The sequence below is a fragment of the Hyposmocoma kahamanoa genome, unplaced genomic scaffold (assembly GCF_003589595.1).
Source record: "Hyposmocoma kahamanoa isolate Upper Pololo Valley unplaced genomic scaffold, ASM358959v1 93, whole genome shotgun sequence".
NCBI lineage: Eukaryota > Metazoa > Arthropoda > Insecta > Lepidoptera > Cosmopterigidae > Hyposmocoma > Hyposmocoma kahamanoa.
Window position 1 is genome coordinate 22,684,910 of NW_020654810.1, and position 22,372 is coordinate 22,707,281.

At 37.3% G+C, this 22,372-nt stretch overlaps 1 protein-coding gene across 1 annotated transcript; it reads right to left on the reverse strand.

The window, feature by feature from the left end:
• Positions 1-78: 78 nt before the first annotated feature.
• Positions 79-20,831, reverse strand: LOC113237306 (protein melted). The gene is made up of 13 exons (XM_026473703.1): positions 20,667-20,831; positions 17,338-17,592; positions 16,770-16,974; positions 14,157-14,416; positions 13,041-13,187; positions 11,384-11,541; positions 10,536-10,777; positions 9,390-9,485; positions 6,558-6,754; positions 4,407-4,872; positions 3,208-3,476; positions 1,222-1,503; positions 79-675 (listed from the first exon to the last, which is right to left on the reverse strand). Exons 1-13 carry the CDS (start codon positions 20,769-20,771, stop codon positions 427-429), a joined length of 2,931 nt encoding a protein of 976 aa, XP_026329488.1. The 5' UTR covers positions 20,772-20,831; the 3' UTR covers positions 79-426.
• Positions 20,832-22,372: the final 1,541 nt, after the last annotated feature.

A 22,372-nucleotide genomic window follows, 5' to 3' on the forward strand; every position in this document is an offset into this window, starting at 1 on the left:
TTTGTCGAATATTACTTATTTGACAGTAATTATTTCGGACGGATATCGAGAGTAAACCCCCAGATTTCAAATGACGCACGGAACTCCTCAATGCCATATTAAGTGAACAGAATCGTAACAAGACGTTAGTAAAACACATAGTAAGCACATATAATATAGAAAAACACGTGTTAGTTCACGTATAACTTTTCCCTATTAGTTGTTATGATGTAACAAGGATTTTCGAAAAATCCCAAAAATGGAATTTCAATTACTGAGATCTAAAAGCCAAATATACTTTGGACGGTTAATTGGGCAGTTAAAATTTGTCTTTTAAACGTGAAGTATGGACTATAGGATTGCGGAACCTATATTATTATACTGTATTAAGCCATACTGTATCCAGTAATTGTGTTCAGATCCAGGCAAAACAGAAAGATGCCTGAATCAAAAGCTTTTCAACGTGAGCCCCCTAGCAGGCAAACTGTTGGCCTTAGCGGGCACATCTCTCGCCTGCGAATGTGCCACGGCAATGCTAAGGCATTGCACCCATTCTTCAGCATTCTTACCATCCTTAGGTTTGAGGATTAAGGTCTGATCTCCTGTGAATATTTCGAAGGCTTTTGGGATGTTCCGCGCTCCTCGCGACACTTTGACTGATCGTATTTGATTGATGTCTATGCTTTCGCCGCCACTCTGTAACACAACAAATGGAAAATTTTAACCTACTTCAAAAATAGGAGGTCCTCAAATCGATTGTATTTTTCTTACTATAATATAGAGAACTCTATTTTGTGAACCGGTTTTGATTATTCTTTTATTGTTGGAAAGAGGGTATCACACTATTGGGCCCATTTAAATTTGATGAAAATATTCCACCTCTAAGGGTGGCAAACTAGGGGATGATTACGGTTTCGCGCACTTTCCGGTAAGCGAATTCAATAAAACTTGACAAACAGGTGTAATTCGTAATAAGGTTTTTTAGTACTCTGTACTCAGACTATCTCTCTTAACGGTACAGATAGGTATGAAAATGTTCTAAATAGCGAATATGATATGACAATATGGTGTTTTAGGCATGTTTTTTTCGATCTTGAGAACACTTAAGATATTTTTGGGGCATTATCCAGTAAACCCAGACCAAAAACCATTTAGAAAAGTTTAAAACCCTCGTCTCATCCAGTTCCCACAGCGCAAACCATCGGTCACTGTGGTCGTTTACATGATACCAAAGAAACTCACCGATCCTTTACAAGATAAATGAGCACCAGACAGAGTAAAGTATCTCGTTCGCCATCTCCTGAACAATCTCCACCGGCCCTTCTTCTCCTTCAGCTGTCCCTCGATGACCGGCTGGCCATCGGCAGCGAGGAACCCAACGGCCCGCTCTGGGTGGTTGCAGAGGAAGCAACCCCACGTGGCTTGAGTCGGTGGAACGGTAACACCGTCGGTCCGAGTCGTGTTCAGTTCGAATACGTCGAAAAATCCTGCAGTTCGCAGCTCGTTCAAGAGCATTTCTTGTTCCTGGTATTAATAAAGACTGTAAGAACGAATTCGATCGATCTCGAATTAAGGAGTCACCGCAGTTATCGACATGAAATGGCATAAGCCGGACAGAAAAATCTATACGTCCATGAATAAGAGCGAAAATGACGTTATACGTTTCGCGTCGGCCATTGACTTACAAATAAATGGACGACGGGTCTAATACAAAAACCACGAAAAAAGTGTCCCAAGTCAACCTATTTAAACGTAGTGACATGTAAAGGAATATGAAAAAGCTAAAACGTTGAATTTAAATTGTAATGTCATCACAGTACTGTCTAATTTTGCTTGCTTCGCTGTCAGTTGAACAAACGAAGACTAAAGCGTGAATGACGCTCTGTATACAATTTTAACGCCCTATAAGTTCGGACACTTTTTAGCGCGAACCCGACGTCCATATAATTGTAAGTCAATGGCGTCGGCGATCCGAGCGGAAGCGATACGCACCACAGAAACACCCTGCGGCGCCGGTTGGAAAAAAAATATTTTTTTGACCGGCTTCAATGCGATTCCGTGTGAATAAATGTGATGAGTCCCTTAAGTAAATTTAAATTCGATTAATAATGTTTTTTTTATTATAAATCTAGTGTTTCAAAAGTCATATTCCGACAGAGAACAGGCGGAAGCTGAAAAATATGCTGAGATTCCTTCATGGCCTTTTAATCTACATACATACTACAGTATTAAAAATGATAGTAGGCCTTTTGTCTTTATATTTATGCAGATATATTTTGTATATAAATATGTGATTAATTCGGATTGAAACTTCGTGAATCTGAAGCGATTATATTGTTAAGTAATTGTAGTCAATGTAAGTGCTGTTAAACTGTTACTTATAAATAAATAAGTAATGCGTTACATGACGTTTCAAGCGTGACGTTTCAGTTGTAAGGCCGCCTTTCACCTTCGATTGTTTCCGCCGAGCCGAACGAGCTACCATGCGTTCTCGGGTTTCTAACCATTGTTGTTCCTGAACCTATCTCGAAGCAGAACGTCGCGCTCGCCCCGATAAAGTTATCGGTACTTTCTTTTCGCAACATAATAATTTTTGGAACATGTCCCGAAAATCTAACAAAGTCGTATAGTCTTTTTTAAGACGGAGTATTTTGCAGATTTGCCAGTTTTCATACAATTTCAAATAGTCATGTAGTAGTTATCGACAGTTTTGTCGATACATTGTGAATGAAGGTAAAGTTTTGCCAAAAATGTTTTAATTGTGAATGTTACGACGTTCCAATGATTACTAATCGCGTTATTACTTTCTTCGTTTCTATTTTGACTGCTGATCTACTATTATCGAAACCAATTTTTATTCACAATGTACATTTTAATACGGACTGTCTCTACTCTATTGACTATTGTGAATTAAAATGAAAAGCTTTAAAATATGTCTCCTCTTTGTATTTTTAATAGACATAGTTCTAAATGTATGTATGTATAATATATATTCAAATGAACCTGTGCCCAGCAGTTGACCGAATAATGGGCCGGTGCTGATTCAAATGATACGAGTTCGTCGATTTATTACATGAGCATAAAGAACATAAGGTCGATATCGATAGAATATTGATTGACTGCAATCACTAGCTGCTTGCAAGCGGGCAACACTTTTGCCCAATGGACTGTCATTTTACTGCATCTTCAAAAAAGACAAAGGCTAGAAGAATACTGAAGAAAACTTACCTTAATACCTGGGAAAGCACTAGTAACAAGCGTGAGAAAAGTTTTATTTTCACACTTGAGCGTGTCCCAACAGTGCTTCAAACTGGCCACAGTGGGATCTCTAGAGGACAAGGCGGAGCCGTGGCGCGCTTGGAGTGCGAGGAACATGAGGTGTATCCACACTCGCGGTGCTCGAGTCCGCATCGAGAATAACGTTCGCGCGTAGAGGCAGTGCGGACCACGGCGACCACACGCGAATTGCAGACGGGCTAGTTTCTTCGAGCGACGCTCTGGGAGCAAAAAGGACAAATAAGTACCGGATCTTCTTATAAGACAATAAGTTGAAATATGCAGGTAAGGTACAATAAAATTTTAACCTTTGGAAAATAAAACTAGGATTCAATTAAATGAATAAAATTAGGTTCCCGCAGCATGGTACCCAAGATGTTGGCAGCGTTCCTCCTTTATCAACTCCCTCCGTGGCAGAATGGTTACCATGCCGGACTGTCACGCAGAGGTCCCAGGTTCGATTCCCGGGCCCCGGCCCGTGTGAAATATTTGTATGACCTACATTTATTTCAATCGTGAGTTTGGGTGTCATTTGTGGTTCTCTATGTGTGTCCATGGCACTCGCGACTCAGGGTTTTCCTAGTCCGGGGCGATGCTGAGTTTGTGCGTTATTATTACTATTATTATTATTATTTGCATGACTATGCTAATGCGTTGGGCAAGGTTTTTTTTTATAACATCAAGTGATGAGACGAACAAGTCGCGCGCCTGATGTAAGTAAAAAAGCTTTAAATCGCAAAGATCTGAGGGGCATTGCCACTGCGCCTGTCACCTTGCGACATAAGTTGACAAGTCCCATGTGCCTGTAATTTCACCAGCTCCCTTACCCTTTAAAACTGGAACGCAGCAATGCTCACATTACTGCTTGGCGGCAGAAATAGGCGAGGTGATAGTACTTCCCTGGACGAACTCTTTCACAAGGAACTCTACTGCTACTAGGTAGCTGCCGGCTCTTGGGTTTCCCAGAAAATGTCTTAATTTTTTGGATATAATTTTGTAGTACTGCTAATGTTATGGACAGGTCAGGCGCACGACTTGTTCGTCCCGTCATTTAGTTATTATAAAAAAAGCTTAACAATAACTTCAATACTTGTCTATTTAGAAAATAATATTATTCTAAATAAAAATATAAATACTGATAGACACCTTACCTTCAATAGTACACTTGGCCGGCGGCGGCAACCTCAACGAAACATGGTCCATATATGCTTTGATTTTATCCAAATGCTTCTCACAGAAATGTTGCACTGTGTCCCTCATCGGGTATGGTTCAAACACACTGATTCTATGATTCGAATTATTATTACCACTTGAACTGTTTATCATGGTCACACTGGTGTTATTTGCACGCCTAGAAGTCACTGTCACTGGACCCAAGACGGACACTGGGTTGGAATTCACGGATATTGGTCCGGAGCCTTGGGTGATGATAGCCGGACCAGTGTTGGCTGTTGAAGTGATGACTGAGACGTGGCCCAGAGCGGTGTTAGAGTGCTGTATTGATACCGAGGAGGTGATCGGTGTGAGAGCATCTATAGACTTGCCCGTGGTGAGAGGGTTGACAGAGATGGATTGAGCTTGAAGTGGAGATGGTCCGGTGATTATTGTCGGGTTTGCCTGTATGAAACATATTTATATTAATAGAAGCTTTATGCTTCATCATTACAACTCACTTTATAGTTGGGTAAGAATCTGTTCCAAGGAGAAGATATACGCCATACATATCCATGCTGGCCCCAATAGAACTTCACTTGTTTTCATCACGGTATGTTCCCCTTCAGTGTTGGTTATACGCAAGTTGGACATTTTTATTAGCTGTACATTTATCGAGTTCTTAGGTTTTCGCGATTGTTAGACATAGGAAATAAAACTGTTTAAATCTGTAACCACCTGAGTCAACCGTGACCATGTGACCATTTACAGGTAAAGGGCCCGAAACGTTGGTTTGAAAAAACAAATATACACGATTAAATCCGGAAAAATAGTTTCATTTCCTATGTAGAGCTCCTTGTGAAAGAGTTCGTCCAGGGAAGTACTGCACCCTTATTTCTGCCGCCAAGCAGTAATGTGTGCTGCATTCCGGTTTAGAAGGGTAAGGGTGTTGGTGAAATTATATGCTAATGGGACTTGCGAACTTGATGTCTCAGGGTAACCGGGCACAGTGGCAGTGCCCATGAGATCTTTGCGATTTAAAGCTCTGAGTGGCACTGCAACTGTTATGGATAGGTGTGTCGCTTACCACCAGGCGCACTACTTGTTCGTGCTGTCACTTGCTATTATAAAAATAATAATAAGAAAATCATAGGTACATGCCACCAATGGTACCCCCACTGGGCTACTTCCTGCATTATGCAGATTTCAACATAATGTCTTCCTTTGAGAGATATGTTTTAACTAGAGTTTCTTGCTCATTCTTCTCAGGGGAATCTGCCTTACGAGTAAGCGGTAGAGTTGAACGATTATGACGATTACAAGTGTAATTTGCTTAACTATAAAGAGTATTTTAAATTTTAATGAAAGATTTTACGATCTCCGTGAATTTCAGGATGGAAGTTTTCGTAAATTGTACTGCATGCTGGAATGCCATGCAGAGGTAGAGTTGAATCAATATGAAGATTACAAGTGTAATTTGCTTATCTATAAAATAAAGAGTATTTTAAACTTTAATGAAAGATTTTACGGTCTCCGTGAAATTCAGGATGGATGTTTTCGTAAATTGTGCTGCATGCTGGTTTGATTCCCGGGTCGGGAGAAAAATTTGTATGACCTATATGTATTTCTCAGTTTGGGTGTAATTATTGATTATCCATGTGTGTCTACGTATGGCACCCGCGGTACAGGGTTTCCCTAGTGCGGGGCTATGAGAGTGTGCGTTATTATTATTACATATAACTGTTTTTCAAAAACAAGGTTAGTATGTAAGATAAGTGTGTGCGTGTGGCGACACCCGTTATGATAGTAATGCCACTTGATAGCAATTCCATTTAGTTTGTTATTCCGTGTGTGAGGCAAGGTGTGTGACCATTCTCCTTACATTTTTATTCTATGCTTTGGTAATAAGTCAGTTATTTACTGCATTTTTTTACAGGGCACCATTAGAATTACTTTAAAATCCAACTTCGACGCCGAAGTCAGTAGTTTTGTCCCACGATGCAGTAAATCCATTTCCGAAAATCCGGAATTCGAAAAAAGTAAATAATTAGTATTTGGTGGTTTGAACAAGTCCAGGTCGCTCCTTGTAGACATGTTTCTATATAATATGTGAAACACCTTTTTCCGATCATTGGTAATGAATGACTTACAGAATTATTAGCGGAAGCGGACGGCCCAATAATAATGTTATGATGATGCGATCGTGCTGCAGTCGCGCCGACGGTGAGTGGCCGCAGCGGACGGCTGTTGGCCGACACGGGAGACACAGCCGTGAGGGTTACGGTTGCACTGGACTTGTTGCTGCTGCCACCTGTTATGCTGCCTGTTGATGTTTTGCCATTCACACCTACGAAAATGAATAACCCAGGTTTAATGTACTTGTATTAGGTATACTATAGTTTTGTGATTGTGAATGTAACCTAAAACCTAAAACCTAAAACTGCTTTCGCAGTTTGGTGTATTATTTTCTCTTGTATGCCTTGTTTGTATGAAATAAATAAATAGATAATAAACAAAACAACCAATTGAAAGGCATTGTGCTGGCTATCGAATAGCATCCCCTCCCCTCCCGTGCATCCGTCCGCGCATCTTTTGTCGCAACTTGACTGGGAGCAATTGAGTTGTATATTATATAATTTTATTTGTTACGTAATTACGTCACCACACTATAAACGCACACAGTAGGTATATTTATATTTTTTTAAAGTTTTTTAAGTTCATAAAGTGACCGGAAGATGTTAATTTACGTAAATTATGAACATTTTCTTAGTATGGACATTTCGTCATCAATGCGTATGAAAATTCCTTTTTTTTACTGTTTATTTTCTAAACATTCCAAAATATAGGTTGTCTCATGTTTATTTTGTAAATAACTAAAGTATTTAAATACGAAATATCTATAGAAACACAACTATAATATTATTTTTTGAGACAACAATTTGTAGTAAATAATTAATAGGAAAAATACTTTGTCGCAATGCACTAAAATTTCAAGAAATAATACGCGTATTGAAATATAATCAGTTCCAAGAAGTCCCGAGATTTATATAAGGGAATGTCCACATTCTTCTTTAGTTTGGCCCATATTGAAAATCTTACGGCTACAGTACGAAAATTAATGTATATTTTCAAAAATTTAAGACATGTTGCCAGTGGAAAATTGCTGAAAACTGTATATTTGTCTCTTTGTCAGTCGTTGTTTGTATACTGCTTAACGACTTGCAGAGGCACCCATAAAAACACCTTGCTAAATCTAGAAATACCTTTCTTTCCGTTTTCCCACAGCAGAATTCCTTGCTAAATGTAATGTACTTTCAATACGCCAGTTGTTTATACTACTAACCGTAACAAAAAAGCATTCACTAACAACCCTATATCCCCTCACTACAAAGCAGCAAAAGATGAGCAGACATTGTTTGTACCACTGAACGGTTTCGAACTGCACACTCCCATAGATTCTTTTGCTTTCTTGGTAGCTTTTTTGTATAATATAATAAATCGTTCACTATGTATACAGGCTGTATATCTGAAAGAGACACATATTCATACATGTCATAGTAAATCATGTTACAACTTAACATAGACTAAAAGAAAAATTAGGACATGGGATAGAACAAAAAAAAATCAACAAAATGTGTTTTGAAGTGAACATAAGAATAAACCGTTTCCCTTTACGCTTGGTTTCGAGTGCAATGGGAACGCTACCAAGCGAGGGCCGAGTGAGATAGCAACAATAACAATGATTTCACATTTACGTTTTGGCTTATGTTAATTATTTTTTACTTGAACTATCATTGAAATGTTTTACGTACTAAAAAAATAAGTTTATGATTTAGTAACTAGTTATCATTTAATAAGAATTGAGGTTTTTGTCGTAGTTAAAAATGTGAAATTAAATTATTTACAATGATTGATTTTTTACTTATTTGTAGTTTATTTACACTTACGTGGTACGGAGCAAGTGTTCAAAAAATCCACCGTTTTCCACAATGCATAGTCTAGCACGGCATAGTAAATTTTGTTTTAATTTGTACAACACAAACACATTTTGTCTCACATGTTGAGATAATCCTCACACGCAACACTTCGACACTGTTCACCTCCTCCGCGTAAACTCCGATTTGGGAACATTTCAATAGCTTGCCTCACACTATCACCACTTATTATGTGTCTTCGTTTGATCAAGGTCGGGCGTGCGCAGAGCAATTTCGCGTATGCACTCGCGCCCCCACCCCCGACCTGTGCTTTGTTACCCGCCACCGCTGCGTCGGAGCAATAATAGTGATGTGTATAGATTTCGATGATTGTTCTCAAGTAGTAGTCGATAAAAAAAATATTTTTTATAAAGTTTAAGTTCATTAGTTTATTATTTCTTTGGGTTCAGAATCAGAAATATAACGCACTCTATAAGTATGTCCCACTTTCAAATATACAGCCTGTATATCCTATGAATAAGTTTCAATGTAAGAAAACCAAACAAGACTGGTTAAAATGATTAAACTACAATGATACCGGAAATTTAATATCTGTTGTTACGTAATATTAATCAATAATAGTTAAGATGCTAACTAATACAATTAAGTATTCACGTTTCATTATAATTTATTGTTATTGAACAAAATATGTTGACTAACCATCATGCTATAAACACCGATTTGGATAGCTAAGATACAAGTAAGCAATTTTACTTAGTCTAGGTATCACATAGATTAAATTGCACTACTAACCTTAATTAAAGTTACGTAAGCATACAATAATATCACTGTTTGCGATAGTCTGGCGCATATATGTAAATAAAAGGTTATTTAATAAGATTATGTATGTAGGTTAAATTTTTATACAGAATATCTTTAGTTTAGCTAAATTAACTCTCTAAATCTGATCACTGATAATTATGTAATTGTATTATATTGTAGTAATATATATATAATATTACTTTCAAGTTTTTTATTTTATATTAAAAAATGCAATAACAAACATACCTGTACTTGCATGGTGAGCGTTATTTTGCTGTGAATTGATTTGTTGCGAAGATGACAATCGGGTCATGCTTTTGTGCAAGCCACCCACGGAACCACCTGCAATAAACACCATGGCGATATTGTTATTTGTCATTATGTAAAATAGTCTGCAAGTGAATAATCTTCACCTAGGTTATCCAGAACTTTTAATTGAAATAATTAGAACAGTTTTTATTAAACAAAAAGACCTGAAAAGTTTGTGGAATTACATCTATTTGACGAGTTTTGTCGAAATCGGTTAAGCGAAAATTGGTGAGAAGTTCAATGAACCAGATTCATCCTCTACTTTGCTACCCTGAAGAAGTGGAATATTTTCTCCAAATTTGAATGAGACCACCACCCCCTTTGACTGCGAGGCTTGGACTCTAAAAGCCGACACCCAGAGGCGCCTTGAGGCCTTCTAGATGTGGTGCTACCGTAGAATGCTACACATTAGCTGGACCCAGAAAGTTCCCTATGTGACAGTTCTTCAGCGCATTGGGAGTGACCAAGAACTCTTGGAGACCGTCAAGAAAAGGTAAGTTGTGCATCTGGATACGTTCTACCGACTTCTCCAACTGATAATAATGGGCAAGATCGAGGGTAAGCGATGTACTGGAAGAAGGAAGAAGTCGTGGTTGCCAAACATCAGGGAATCTGTTTCGCATGGCTCAAGACAAGGAAGAGTTTTCCAAGCTGACGGCCAGACTCGAGTAGTGGAGAGGCACTACATGATGATGACTACCCTCTTTCCAACCAAAAAAGAATAATCGAAAACGGTTCACTATTTTGCCAAGTGACGGAGCAAAGAAGTGGGCCTGTGCCACTCAGAGCTTTAAAACGCAAACATCGGAAGGACACTAGCACTTCGCCCGTCATCCTGAGACATAAGTTGACAAGTCCAATTTCACCAGTACCACTATCCTTCAAAATCGGACCGCAGTAATGGTCACATAACTGTTTGGTATCAGAACTAAGTAAAGTGGTAGTACTTCTTTGGACGAATTCTTTCACAAGGAGCTCCACTGCAAAAAAATAAATATCGGAGTAACCACGTAACATATACAAAAGAAATAGCCGACTAAAGAAACTCCTCCTTTTTTTTAAGTCGGTTAAAAACCCACTTACCGGCAACATTAAGTCTAGTCATACTCCGATGCGAGTTAGGCCCAGGATGCAATCGGCCTGTACTCCGAGAGTCGCCCAACTTGGCCCGTCTTGTGTACCCAGTTGGAGCCACTGGCGCCACAGGGGCAGAAGTGGGGGGGACTGGCGCCGGCGTTGGCACGGTGGACAAACCACCGAGTTTTACTATGGTTACTCCGCCTGATGTTCTATTTACTTCGCTTGATACTGTTGATTTTGGACGACTGTAAAAAAAAACGATGCCTCCAATGAGAACTACATCAACTTTATTTTTTGATTATTTTCTGTCATTTTTGTAAACAGAAATATTTATTTACTAAAATTATGGTCACCGAATTTTGTGAAAAAAAAAACAAAGTAAGAAAAACAAAATTCGAAAAAAGAAACAAAAAAAAACAATTTTGTGAACAAAAAATAAACATAAACAAAACAAAAACATCGTCGGTGTTTTGTAAAAAGGGTGTAGGGTCGAAAAATTTGTTAGGGGAGCATGTTTTAGGTTTTAACGGCTATTTTTAAAATATTCACATCCTGTGTTAAATTCAATTTTAAAACTTAAAATTAATTTAAACCAAAATTGAATTTTATAACAGGACGTCAATTGTGAAAACCTAAAACATCTCGACAAATTTTTCGAAATGTCTTTTACGCCCTTTCTACAAAATACCGACGATGTATCTATGCTTAAACGATATTAGCCGTTGTTATTGCATCGTATTATCGTTTTGATTTCTCTATTTGACCACTCACATTTTAGGCGCGCAATTATTGATATATATTTGACAAGTTTGCACTAACTTGTCAACCTTGAAAGTGTTTAAGAAACGTACCTGTGATTAGAGCGCACTACGGTAAGCATTTTGTCTGTGAAGAGTACAGGGAAGGCACTGCACAGGGCGGTAGCTTCGCGCATCAGCGCAGCGTGATACGCGCGGTCGACTGTTGACAAGCTCTCCAGAACGAAGTTGAGGGCTTCTTGGGCGCGTTCCTACAAGCACACAAACCATATCACGTTTAGTACATTGTTTTAGAGGCCGGAAGGTGAGGGATTATCGTACCAATATGAGTTCTGCCGTCCATTAACTAAAATGCAGCTAAGTGACAAATGGTCAAATAACCGTTTTAAATAGCAAAAAATAGAGCACAAAATTCTCTTTTAAAAACTGTTAAAATTAGTTAACGTGTTCAACTTATCGGTACTTACCCCGACGATACATAGCTGAAATATCATTAACAATTTCAATGTTCTAAAACTGGGTTATGGTTTTTTATGATGTCTCAAACAAATATTTTGTCACTTAGCCGTTTGCCGTAGAGTTCGAAGGCAAGGCCAGACAACCCACGACAGTTTTTCTCAACATATTGACAAAAACAAGTTTCTAAGAAGGAGGATACCAAGTACATTGTGCTTAGGTAACTTTAAATGAAAAATTAACGACTTAGCTGTGTGGTATTTTTCTTTAGTCAATTTGATGATGTATATAATGGTTAGATATCCAAAAATTTAAAGTAGCTGTAATATAAATAAGTTCAGAAAAAACAAAATTATATTCACATAGCTTTCCCGGACTGACGGGGAGTGATTTGTTTTTAATGTAGTGTGATAAAAAAACAGGCTCTTTGCGTGTCCTTAGTTCAAAATAACAGCAAATACTTTCGAGTATGTTTGAAAAAAAAATCCGACTTCATTTCCGTTGCTAAACTGGAACGGTGTGTCAGGGTCACTACACATACATTTTTGCCTATAATGTGTGTTATTAAACAGGCATACTAACAAGCCATCAGCCAGATTTAAGGCCATTCCCATTAGAAAGAAAGAAAGAACCATTTATCCAGCTTATTAAGATTTGTACAGAAGAAATTAATTATTAAAAATTATAAGCTGAAACAGATCCAACTCAAGTCGATTGATATGTCACAGCTCGACTGCAGTAACGCCGGTTCTCAATTGGAGCTACTTATAGGATCAGATGGCACGAAAGTACTGATGTCGGTTAAGACTAAAATTATAACTTATAAAATATAAGTAGGCAAATTACTAATTTACTAGGAATTATGAATTGAATGTATGAAATAATGCAGCTTGTTAGACATTTATGCAGAAGACATGATATTCAACTATTTTTTGTGAAATTACTCCACTAGTTTGTTATAATTATTATAACAAAGATCAAAACAGTAATATAACAAAAGATTTCGATCCGGCTGAATTCGAACCTGCATCCTCAGGCAATCCGTGTCAGATACCAAAAAACAATGATGTGCAACAAACACGTAGAAAAATTCATAAGGTCTGCTGGTTCATTCCGTGGCTTAGTTGGCCGAGCAGCTGGCATGGATTGCCTGAGGGTGCTGGTTCTAATCCAGCCGGATCGAACGAATTTTTCTTAGTGTTTCGATCTTTGTTATAACAATAGTACCAGAGATAAGTAACTAGAAACTTAGACCCTGAAACAGTATGGATAAGTCTTAGAACAGGTGCCTTACCCTGCCGGTGTAGCCGAGTTGCGTTAAGAATGCGGCGACGAGCGCGACGGCCTGCGGCGAGGCGTGCGGCCCCCGCGCCGCCCGCTTCACTGCGGCGCCATGTTCCATTACCAGCGTAACGCGCGTGCGCGACAGGCATATGATTAGCTGCAGCACACATTATTAACTTTATTTAATATCATAATGTTTTTACCACCATGAAATATTTTTGTGAAAACACTCCACTATAGTCAGTCCTTTTCGACGACGGGGAAAAATGACGTTTGTAAGTTGCCAGTTTTCATAAAATTTTAAAAAGTTATGTAGTTGTTGTCGATAGTTTTATCGATAGATTGTGAAAGAAGATAAAATATTGCCAAAAATGACTGAATTGTGAATGTTACGACGTTCTAATGATTACTAATAGCGTTATTGCCTTCTTTATTCTTATTTTGACTAGTGGCCTACTAGTATCTAGTTAAATTTTTTTTCATATACATTTTAACAAGAATAGAAAATCTTCAAAATATGTCTCCTCTTTCAATTTTTCATAAACATAGTTCTAAATACAGTGTATGCTTGTATGAACTTACAAAAACTGACAATTCAATGCTCAGTAATCGGATGAATAATGAAACAAGTTCGGCTATTTATGCTTATGGCGTGAATATTCAGTCGATAGTCGATAGAATATTTATCGACTGAAATCACTAGTTGCTAGCAAACGGGCAAGACTTTTACGCAATGAACTGTCATTTTACTCCGTCTTCAAAAAAACAAGACTATAGTTTGTTATTATTATTATTGATGTAAAGATCGAGCAAAGATAAAAGAAAAATTCCTTCGTTCCGATTGGATCGAACCAGCGTCTGTTGTAAGCAACACGCCTGGCCATAACAGTTGCAGTGCCACAGAGTTAAAAATAGCAAAGATCTGAGGGGCACAGCCACTGCGCCTGTCAGCCTGAGACATAACTTGACAAGTCCCATGTGCCTCTAATTTGGCCAACACCATCCCTTCCATTCCGGAACGCAGTAATGCTTACATTACTACTAGGCGGCAGAAATAGGTAAGGTGGCAGTACTTCCCTGAGCGAACTCTTCCGCAAGGAACTGTACAGCTACTAAATAATCTCACCTGAAGAATATCCAAGCACATACACCCCGGATCAGTCTGGCTAGTTGTGTTCGGGCACAAATAAGATAGCAATTGCGGTACACAGGTTTTTAACGCTTCAGGCCTTCGAACGGCGATCTGTTCGAATAAAGCGAACAGTGAATTCTTTTCTCCTTGTTCTGCATGTGGTAGGAGTGATACTAGCGCGGTCGTGTGCCCTTCTAACGGTTCGGGACATACTTCGTATAGATTCGTTAATATGCGGCAAAGAGGATAGTTGCCTGAAAAAGAGATATTTAATTTTAGATTGTCGCAAGCGTCATCAAGCGAAACAATAACCATTGTTATGCTCAGGTCACACAGAGGCGGACGCGGAAGCGTTCCGGGCGCGGGAATTTTTGTAATATGCGGTCGACGCGCGGCCGCCGCGCGTTTCAGTGTGACAGGGTTCATATAAACTCGTACATTACAAAAATTCCCGCGCCCGGAACGCTTCCGCTAAATTTTATAGTAATAAGACAAATAAAGGCCTGCAATGCACTATTGGAATTTCCACATGCATGTTTTTAATGCACGTTTTAACTTCTTACAAATATAGATTGCAATTATGTTGTTTTTCTACCATAGTTTGTTATAATTATTAATAACAAAGATCGAACATAATCGAAAGGAATTTTTCAGTGCTTGATCTTTATTAATAATAATTAAACTTTCAAGGAGAAAGGGAGTGAAGATCAACCTACAAGGTTTAAAAAACAAGTGCAAAATATTAATTTTATAAATGTTTTCGTTCATATCTTATTCATTGCTATATCTATAAAAAATAAAATAAAATAACGTCGACTCTCATAGCCCCGCAATAGGGTAACCCTATGTCGCGGGTGTCATGGACACACACATAGACAACCACTAATTACACCCAAACTCACGACAGAAATAAATGCAGGCCATATAAATATGTCTTCCAGCCCGAGAATCGAACCCAGGACCTCTGCGTGGCAGACCAGCATGGTAACCGTTCGGCCGCATATGCAGTTAAAATAATAAAATAAAATAAGGGACGCAAATACGTTTACGTTATTTACTTAAAAGAGCTAGTTTTTTTATGTAAATTGAATGTTTTACTACCATCATATTCAATTGTTTTTTTTTGTGAAATTCTCCACTAGTTTGTTATAATTATTAATAACCAAGATCGAATACTTAGAAAAATTCATTCGATCCTGCTGGATTCGCACCAAACTAACGCTGGTTTTATCGCATAGTAAAGTATGAATAGATGGATCGATATAGCAAGAAATTTTAACCCAACTACATCCGTAACTAGTTGTCGATAAAATTGGCTTTTATTTCTTTTTCTTACCCGTACTATCGTATTTTTGATATATCAAGAATTGTTTTCATGGATTCAAAGGATTCAAAGTTATGCTCTGGCCACAAAGAGGCGCCCGCGGAAGCGTTCCGGACGCGGGAATTTTTGTAATGTACGAGTTTATATGAAACCTGCCACACTGAAACGCGCGGCTAACGTTAAATTTCTATCCTAAGGTTGCCTGGAGGAAATTGCTACTTAGCAATAAGGCCGCCTGTTGTACATTGGCTTACTCTGTGATACCTACAAAATTGTTCTGAGTTGTCATTATAATTTTTATGTGCAATAAAGAATATTTCATTCATTAATTCATTCAAAATAAGACGAAACTACAAATATATTATGAACTAAATTTTCTCCATAGTATTTACAATGAACTTGTATAGTGGAATGAAAATTATTGGATAGTAAGACCTGATTCCGGCGACTTCACTGATTTGGTTTCAGAGAGAACTGTAACTTAAGTCTTTCAAAAGATGAGAGTGTTGATTGACGAAGCTAGAGCAGCTCCTTCTTCAATGAAATGGGGAAATCATGAGTTATTGAGAACATTTATTCTATTATTATGAGTATCAACGAAGCAATGGTCTCCACAAGTTGCCAATGCGGGAAAGAGAGAGAAACCGATGACCAACCCGTGTTGGTCATACATCCGTATATTTCTGGATATTTATAACTATGGCAATGATATCTGTTCAGAAACATATTTAAAAAAATCTACAATATCTTTTGCTTTCGAAGACTTTTATTATTTTTATCCAATTAGATTATTTTAATCTAAAAAATTTTTACATTTCCTTCATTATCAACTTAAGTAGTGGAACATGTTTTTATCTTAGATTGTATAATAAAACTCATATCGCACTTCTATGAAAACAGTGTCGTAACTCAAAATATGTGAAATTCATGATTATACTGTAGCCGAATATAGAATTTGATTCTTTGAAGAAGTCAATAAAACCGTCGTTACAATCGTGACAATAGTCAGAAACAATTAAAAGGTATCAACTTAATTCAAAATGAGACAAACTTTTTGTGAACTAATTCTGGAGAAAAAACTCTTTACTCAAAAATACGAAATTTTTAAATATATTTGGCAAGCAGGAAATTGTTTAGATCTCTGTAATAAACTTTTGACTATCCATAAATTTTAACAATCACGGCCAGTGAGTAATTAGTTTTTCATCAATTCTGAAAATATACACTTTTTGAGTTAATACACTATTGTATTAACAGTGCGATATATTGTTTAATACCCTTACCAGTCATAATAGAGTCCATAATAGTTTGCACATGTGGCTTCAACAACACTGCATGATGAATGGCTGCCAGAGACAAGTATCGTGCCATGTGCCTTGATATCTCACGGTTGCCCTTGTGCAAAAACTGAACGGCAACTGGCAGAAATAGCTCCATTACGGATTTGTTGCCATAGTTCTCTTTATCTGCTTGCACTGGGAAGGATACCTGAAAAAAATAAAACAAAACCTTCAACACCATGTCACACCGTCAAATCTTTGTCACGAAATCATTTTAACAGAGTTAGGCTAGGTTTCATGCAGGGTCAAGTTTCCAAAAAATAATTGCAAACCACTATAGCATCAATGCGAATCTTATGTATTTGGTTTTGAAGGGTAATGATACTGGTGAAATTACAGGTACATGGGACTTGTCAACTCTCAGGGTGACGGGCGCAGTGGCAGTGCACCTCAGATCTTTGCGATTTAAAGCTCTGAGTGGTATTGCAACTGTTATGGACAGGCGTGTAGCTTACCATCAGGCGCACGGATTGTTCGTCCCGTCACTTTATATTATAAAAAAAAGTCTTACCAGCACTATGCAAGCAATGATGTCCGAAGCAATCTTTGCATGTGGAGGATCATCGTCCCTCAAATGCCCCAATGGCATCAGGTTATGATGCAAGCAGGACTCCAGCAACGCCACAAGTGCCCCACAGTACTTGTCCAGGGTAGCCGTCTCCTTGATACATGATGTGACTCGGGTGACACATATTTCTATTAGAGCTTGGTCTCTATCATTTCGTACATAGTCCGGTCGAGATGATATCTCAGTTATTTGTTTGAGCTGGAATTTTTTATAAAACAATATAGCGTTACTTGAGAAAGTGTAATCCAAAACAAACTTTCTAACCAGATGATTTACTACAAACAGTATGTTTGAAAGTATTTTTTCCTTTTGTGCAACTGTCTCGTCAAGGCCTAATTCAGATAGGTTTTCATAATACCAACGGAAGGGGAATATTCTTGTGAACATCATCATTTATTTAAATGAAGAAAGCCTCTTATTATACTAACTGCAAGGGAACATTAGCAATAAGTGGTTAATAAGGAAAAATGCTGTGTTGAACTGTATTTTATTGAGTTCCTTCCCTATTGTACATAACTTTTTAAATTTTTTACCACTTTGATACTATTTTATTACTCATAATGCTATTGCACTAGAAACCAGTAGGTACACAAATATTATGTACATAAAAGTCATAAAGAAAGAATAACAATTCACCCTTAAGCCATAGTATATTAACACAAGTATGGTGCGCACCTGTCGCGGGCCATGTCCGGACGTACACATTCGCATAATTTCGTGATGCACTCGCACTGCATAACACTCGTCATCCCAACGCGCCTTTCATTATTATGAGAATGTGTGCGTTCGTACACGGCGCGCGGGGCGGTCGCGCACACATACAAGCCGCGCCATGACTTTGTACGGCGTTACCCTACTTCTCTTATTTTACTATGTTTAAGCTTTGAGCGATTTAAAATATTTTTATATCTTATAATTATTAATACAAAGATCGAACACTCAGAAAAAACACTCAGAAAAAATTCCTTCGATCCGGTCGGATTCGAACCGCATACCGTGCCAGACGCTAACCAACTAAGCCACGGAACGAACCAACGGACCTCACGAATTCTTCTATGTGCTTGCGTCGTGTCTTTGTACTTGGATTTTCAATGAGTTTTTAGTCGTAGCGCCATCTATGAGAAATCTATGAAAGATTTATCACCCAGTTAGTACTTTTACAGCTACCAGTCCTGGCGCGAGATGTCGCTATTCCCTGTACTAATTAAATTTTTATTGAATTGATATTCAATTTTATTTTTTTGTGAAATTACTCCACTAGTTTGTTATTACTCCACTATTTTTATATCTTTCTTTGTATAAAACAATCATATCAATACTTCAAGAAAGAAAGGGTGTAAAAGTCAATTTTATCAAGCTCTTCCCATCTGTTTAGTTGAAGAAATACTTTTTTGTCATAAAAATAAATTCAACATTTGTAAAGGTATGACATATATCTCACTCGTCATGCAAACTTTTTAGTTTAGTACCTTAGTAGTTTGATTTTTAGACCTATTATTCTCTGAAGTATCAATATTTTATTAAATTTCTCACAAGCAAGAATAGGCCCAAATAAGGTGAAATGAGATAAAAATAAATCATTTACAGTAAACAAGATAACTCTATCAATATTACTATCCTATATCTACATCTAAGCGTTTGCCAATAGCCCCCTATCTTATTCAACTCACAACTCAATATGTATAAGATAATAAGAGAAATATCATACATATTTAACATAAGAAAGTTTTTCTAATAATGACACTATATATTACTTATGCTACAAAGTAAAAGGTTAGGTTATTCAGTTATATTTGGATGCTATTTTTGAGTATAAAAGAATTAATAATTAAATATATTTTACATATGAAAATAGCATCCAAATTTAAAATAGTTATCTACTTTAGTATCATTTATGGTAATGTTGTACAAAAAAAACTAAATGTGAGTTACTGAGCTTATAGACTTATATGTAATAGGGAATAGGACACATTAGGCATACAAAGGTGGGTGAAGGAACATGTGGATAAGTAAAGAAATGAAACTATTCTTTTGGATCTGAATCACATAATATTTGTTTTTCAAACAAAGTAATGTTTCTGGCCCTCAACAGGTTCCATGGTCATGGCTGACTATATAAGAACATTTTTTTTTTTTAATTTAAATGGCAGTAAAATACTTTGCACCAAGGTCTAAGTAAAAAGATACATTTGCTTAGGTTAAAAACCAAAAGAATAAGGAAATGTGATTAAGATAGAAGCTGAATTGACTTAACATAGTCAATTCAAGTTTTGTGTGGATATAGCTCTATCATTTTATATGACGATTCCACCACCATTTGAGTTGGAAGACTCAGTGCGATGACGGGACAAATTACTGATTATTGAAAAAATTTAGCGGTTATTAAGTAAGCTATAGAGATTAGCAGTTGTTATAAGGTTTTTGCGTTGATGAGCCGATAATGTTTTTGTTTAGTATCTAGTTAGAATAAAATATTGTGGATTGTATATAGTCAGAGTAAAATTGGTTGACTGTAAAAAATAAAAGAAAGTTATGCAACAAATTAAATATAATATGTTGAATGTAGCTTTCTAATAATATAAAATATATTATAATCTCAATACCTCTAATGAATGCTATGCCAAATTAATTTTTGTACCTGTTGTATTTTTATTTTGTTTTTTTCACAAAATTCGGGGAGCACAATGTTAGTAAACAAATATGGCTGTTTACAAATTTAATAGAAAATGATCAAAAAATAAATATCAATTTGTTGTAGACACTAGAGGGTAGTATCATTGTTTTTTATGTGGTCTAATAATAAAATGCTTTAGTTTATTGTTTGTTCAAAATTGTTTTTTTCACGTCAGGTATGATCTCCACAACAGCTGTCTGTGGAAGAAGTTCTACCAAAAATAATACCTAATACCTATGCTTAATCAATATTAACTGACAACATACAATGAAATTGACATAGACGGCTTAGGTCTATAATAATAATAATTATAAATAAGTGATTTATTCAAAGTCTGTGAAAACCCTTCCTCACTGCAACCAGCAATTGATCTATCTAGGGTACTAGGAATGTACCTAGTTACTTAAAAAAATTACCAAAAATTCTAAAACATTCTATAATAAATAATAAGTTATATTTAAAAGCAGTTGTCTAAACAACAATAAGGCACCAGGAGAACATGAAATCCTACAAGTGTATAACTAGCTCCTCAATACAAGGAAGTACAAAGTCTGTAACTACTGGGACGACAGGAAAGGGTCAGTCAGTTTGTACTCACCACTTCATTCAGGTCATTGACGATGTCCGCGTCAGGCACCGCGAACAGGTCGCCGGCGCGGGTCAGGTCCCGCTCCGTGAGCACATGCTTGAGCAGCTCGTGCATCGTGCAGCCTCTGACAACATTCACCACCGAACACCCTCGCGAAATACCAACACATCAACACGACATTACGCTACTATTTACACATCGTATACATCATTTTATACCGCAATAACCACTAATTACATACCCGACGTGTTCGCTAAACCATTTTTTGTCATAAGCAACGGTAAGAAATATTTCTAGTACAGGAAAAATAAAATAAATTGAGCGAAGAGATCTCCCCAAAAATCATGCAAAGTTTCGTTCGGAAATTGAGAATGGGAAAGAAGACGGAATGTCAATGAACTCCAAAACATTTTCGCCAAAACTTGTTTTTTTCGGCGGGAAACTTGAAACGTGGTTAAATATAAAACTACTAAAATAAAATTACTTATTTATTATAATAATTGGTGTAAATAGCATTTCACCTTGCAACTGTTATTTAATGTTCTCTCTGTATTTATTGATTTCTGCGGAAATCCTCCAGTTAATCCTGAACTGCATTCGGTAATGCTGTCATGGGTTCCATGCCGTGCCTACTACAGTAAGCTTAGCATTTAAGTAAAATCGGTACATACAAAGTCATTATTACTACGAATCCACCAGCAATTGGAGATTTTGATTCATTATTTTCAAACTCCCTCAAATTCATATAATGGTCATCCATTTCTTGCTTTTTAGAAAATGTATATAAATATATAAACTTATGTTCGTTAATTTAACCATAGGTTTCCAAACTTTTTGGCTCAACACCCACTTAGGCAAGATAAAAAAATTTCAACACCCACAACCATAAAAAATAATTGAAACACGTATTTTTTAAATCAAATGAACACAAACAAATCACAAATAGAAAAAAAATATATATGTAGAGCGGTTTCAGGTATTGTTTCAAATGTGGTAGCACTTGGACAGCATTAACCTGGAGGCTCCGATTGCTTCCGAGGCCTCTAGACCCCGGCCCCCAGTGAGCGGTTAAGAGAGTAGACATGGCTAGCAGTAGTAGTCGGCAGTCGTTGTTCACAGTGAAATGACGTATTTCATTGCGCGTGACAATGTAGTCTTACAAGTGAGAGGGGAGTATTACAAGTGATTCGTGTTTTGGAAAGTGAGTGGAGTCTTCACGAAGCTCGAAAACTATTAGATGGAGAGCATTCCCCGTCTAAGCCTTGAGTTGGCTTGATCCAAGATTTCCTCAACAAAGCGCAATTTTAGCAGTAAACCAACGCCTTCTCAACAAGGCCGGCTTACGTTATTAAAATAGAAGATGAAAGATCGATGGATTGGCCGCAGCGGACCAGTACCGTGGCCTCTCAGCTCACACGAAGACATTTTATTTTTTGACTGAATGAAGTTCAACGCCATATGTGTGTCAACAAAGCTCAAAGCAGTGACGACCTACAATCAAACATTAGTGACGTTTTAAAAATGACCTTATAGTGCTTCGAAAATTAATTACAAATATTTATTACAAATAAATGTAGGGTCAGCAACAACCACAGCAATTACCCTATGCTACCGAGGGGAATCGAATCCGGGACCTCCTGAACTACGCCCACAGAGCTAATCGTTCAGCCACCGAGGTTAATAAACTCACGCGCTGAGTCCAACCATTATTGTTG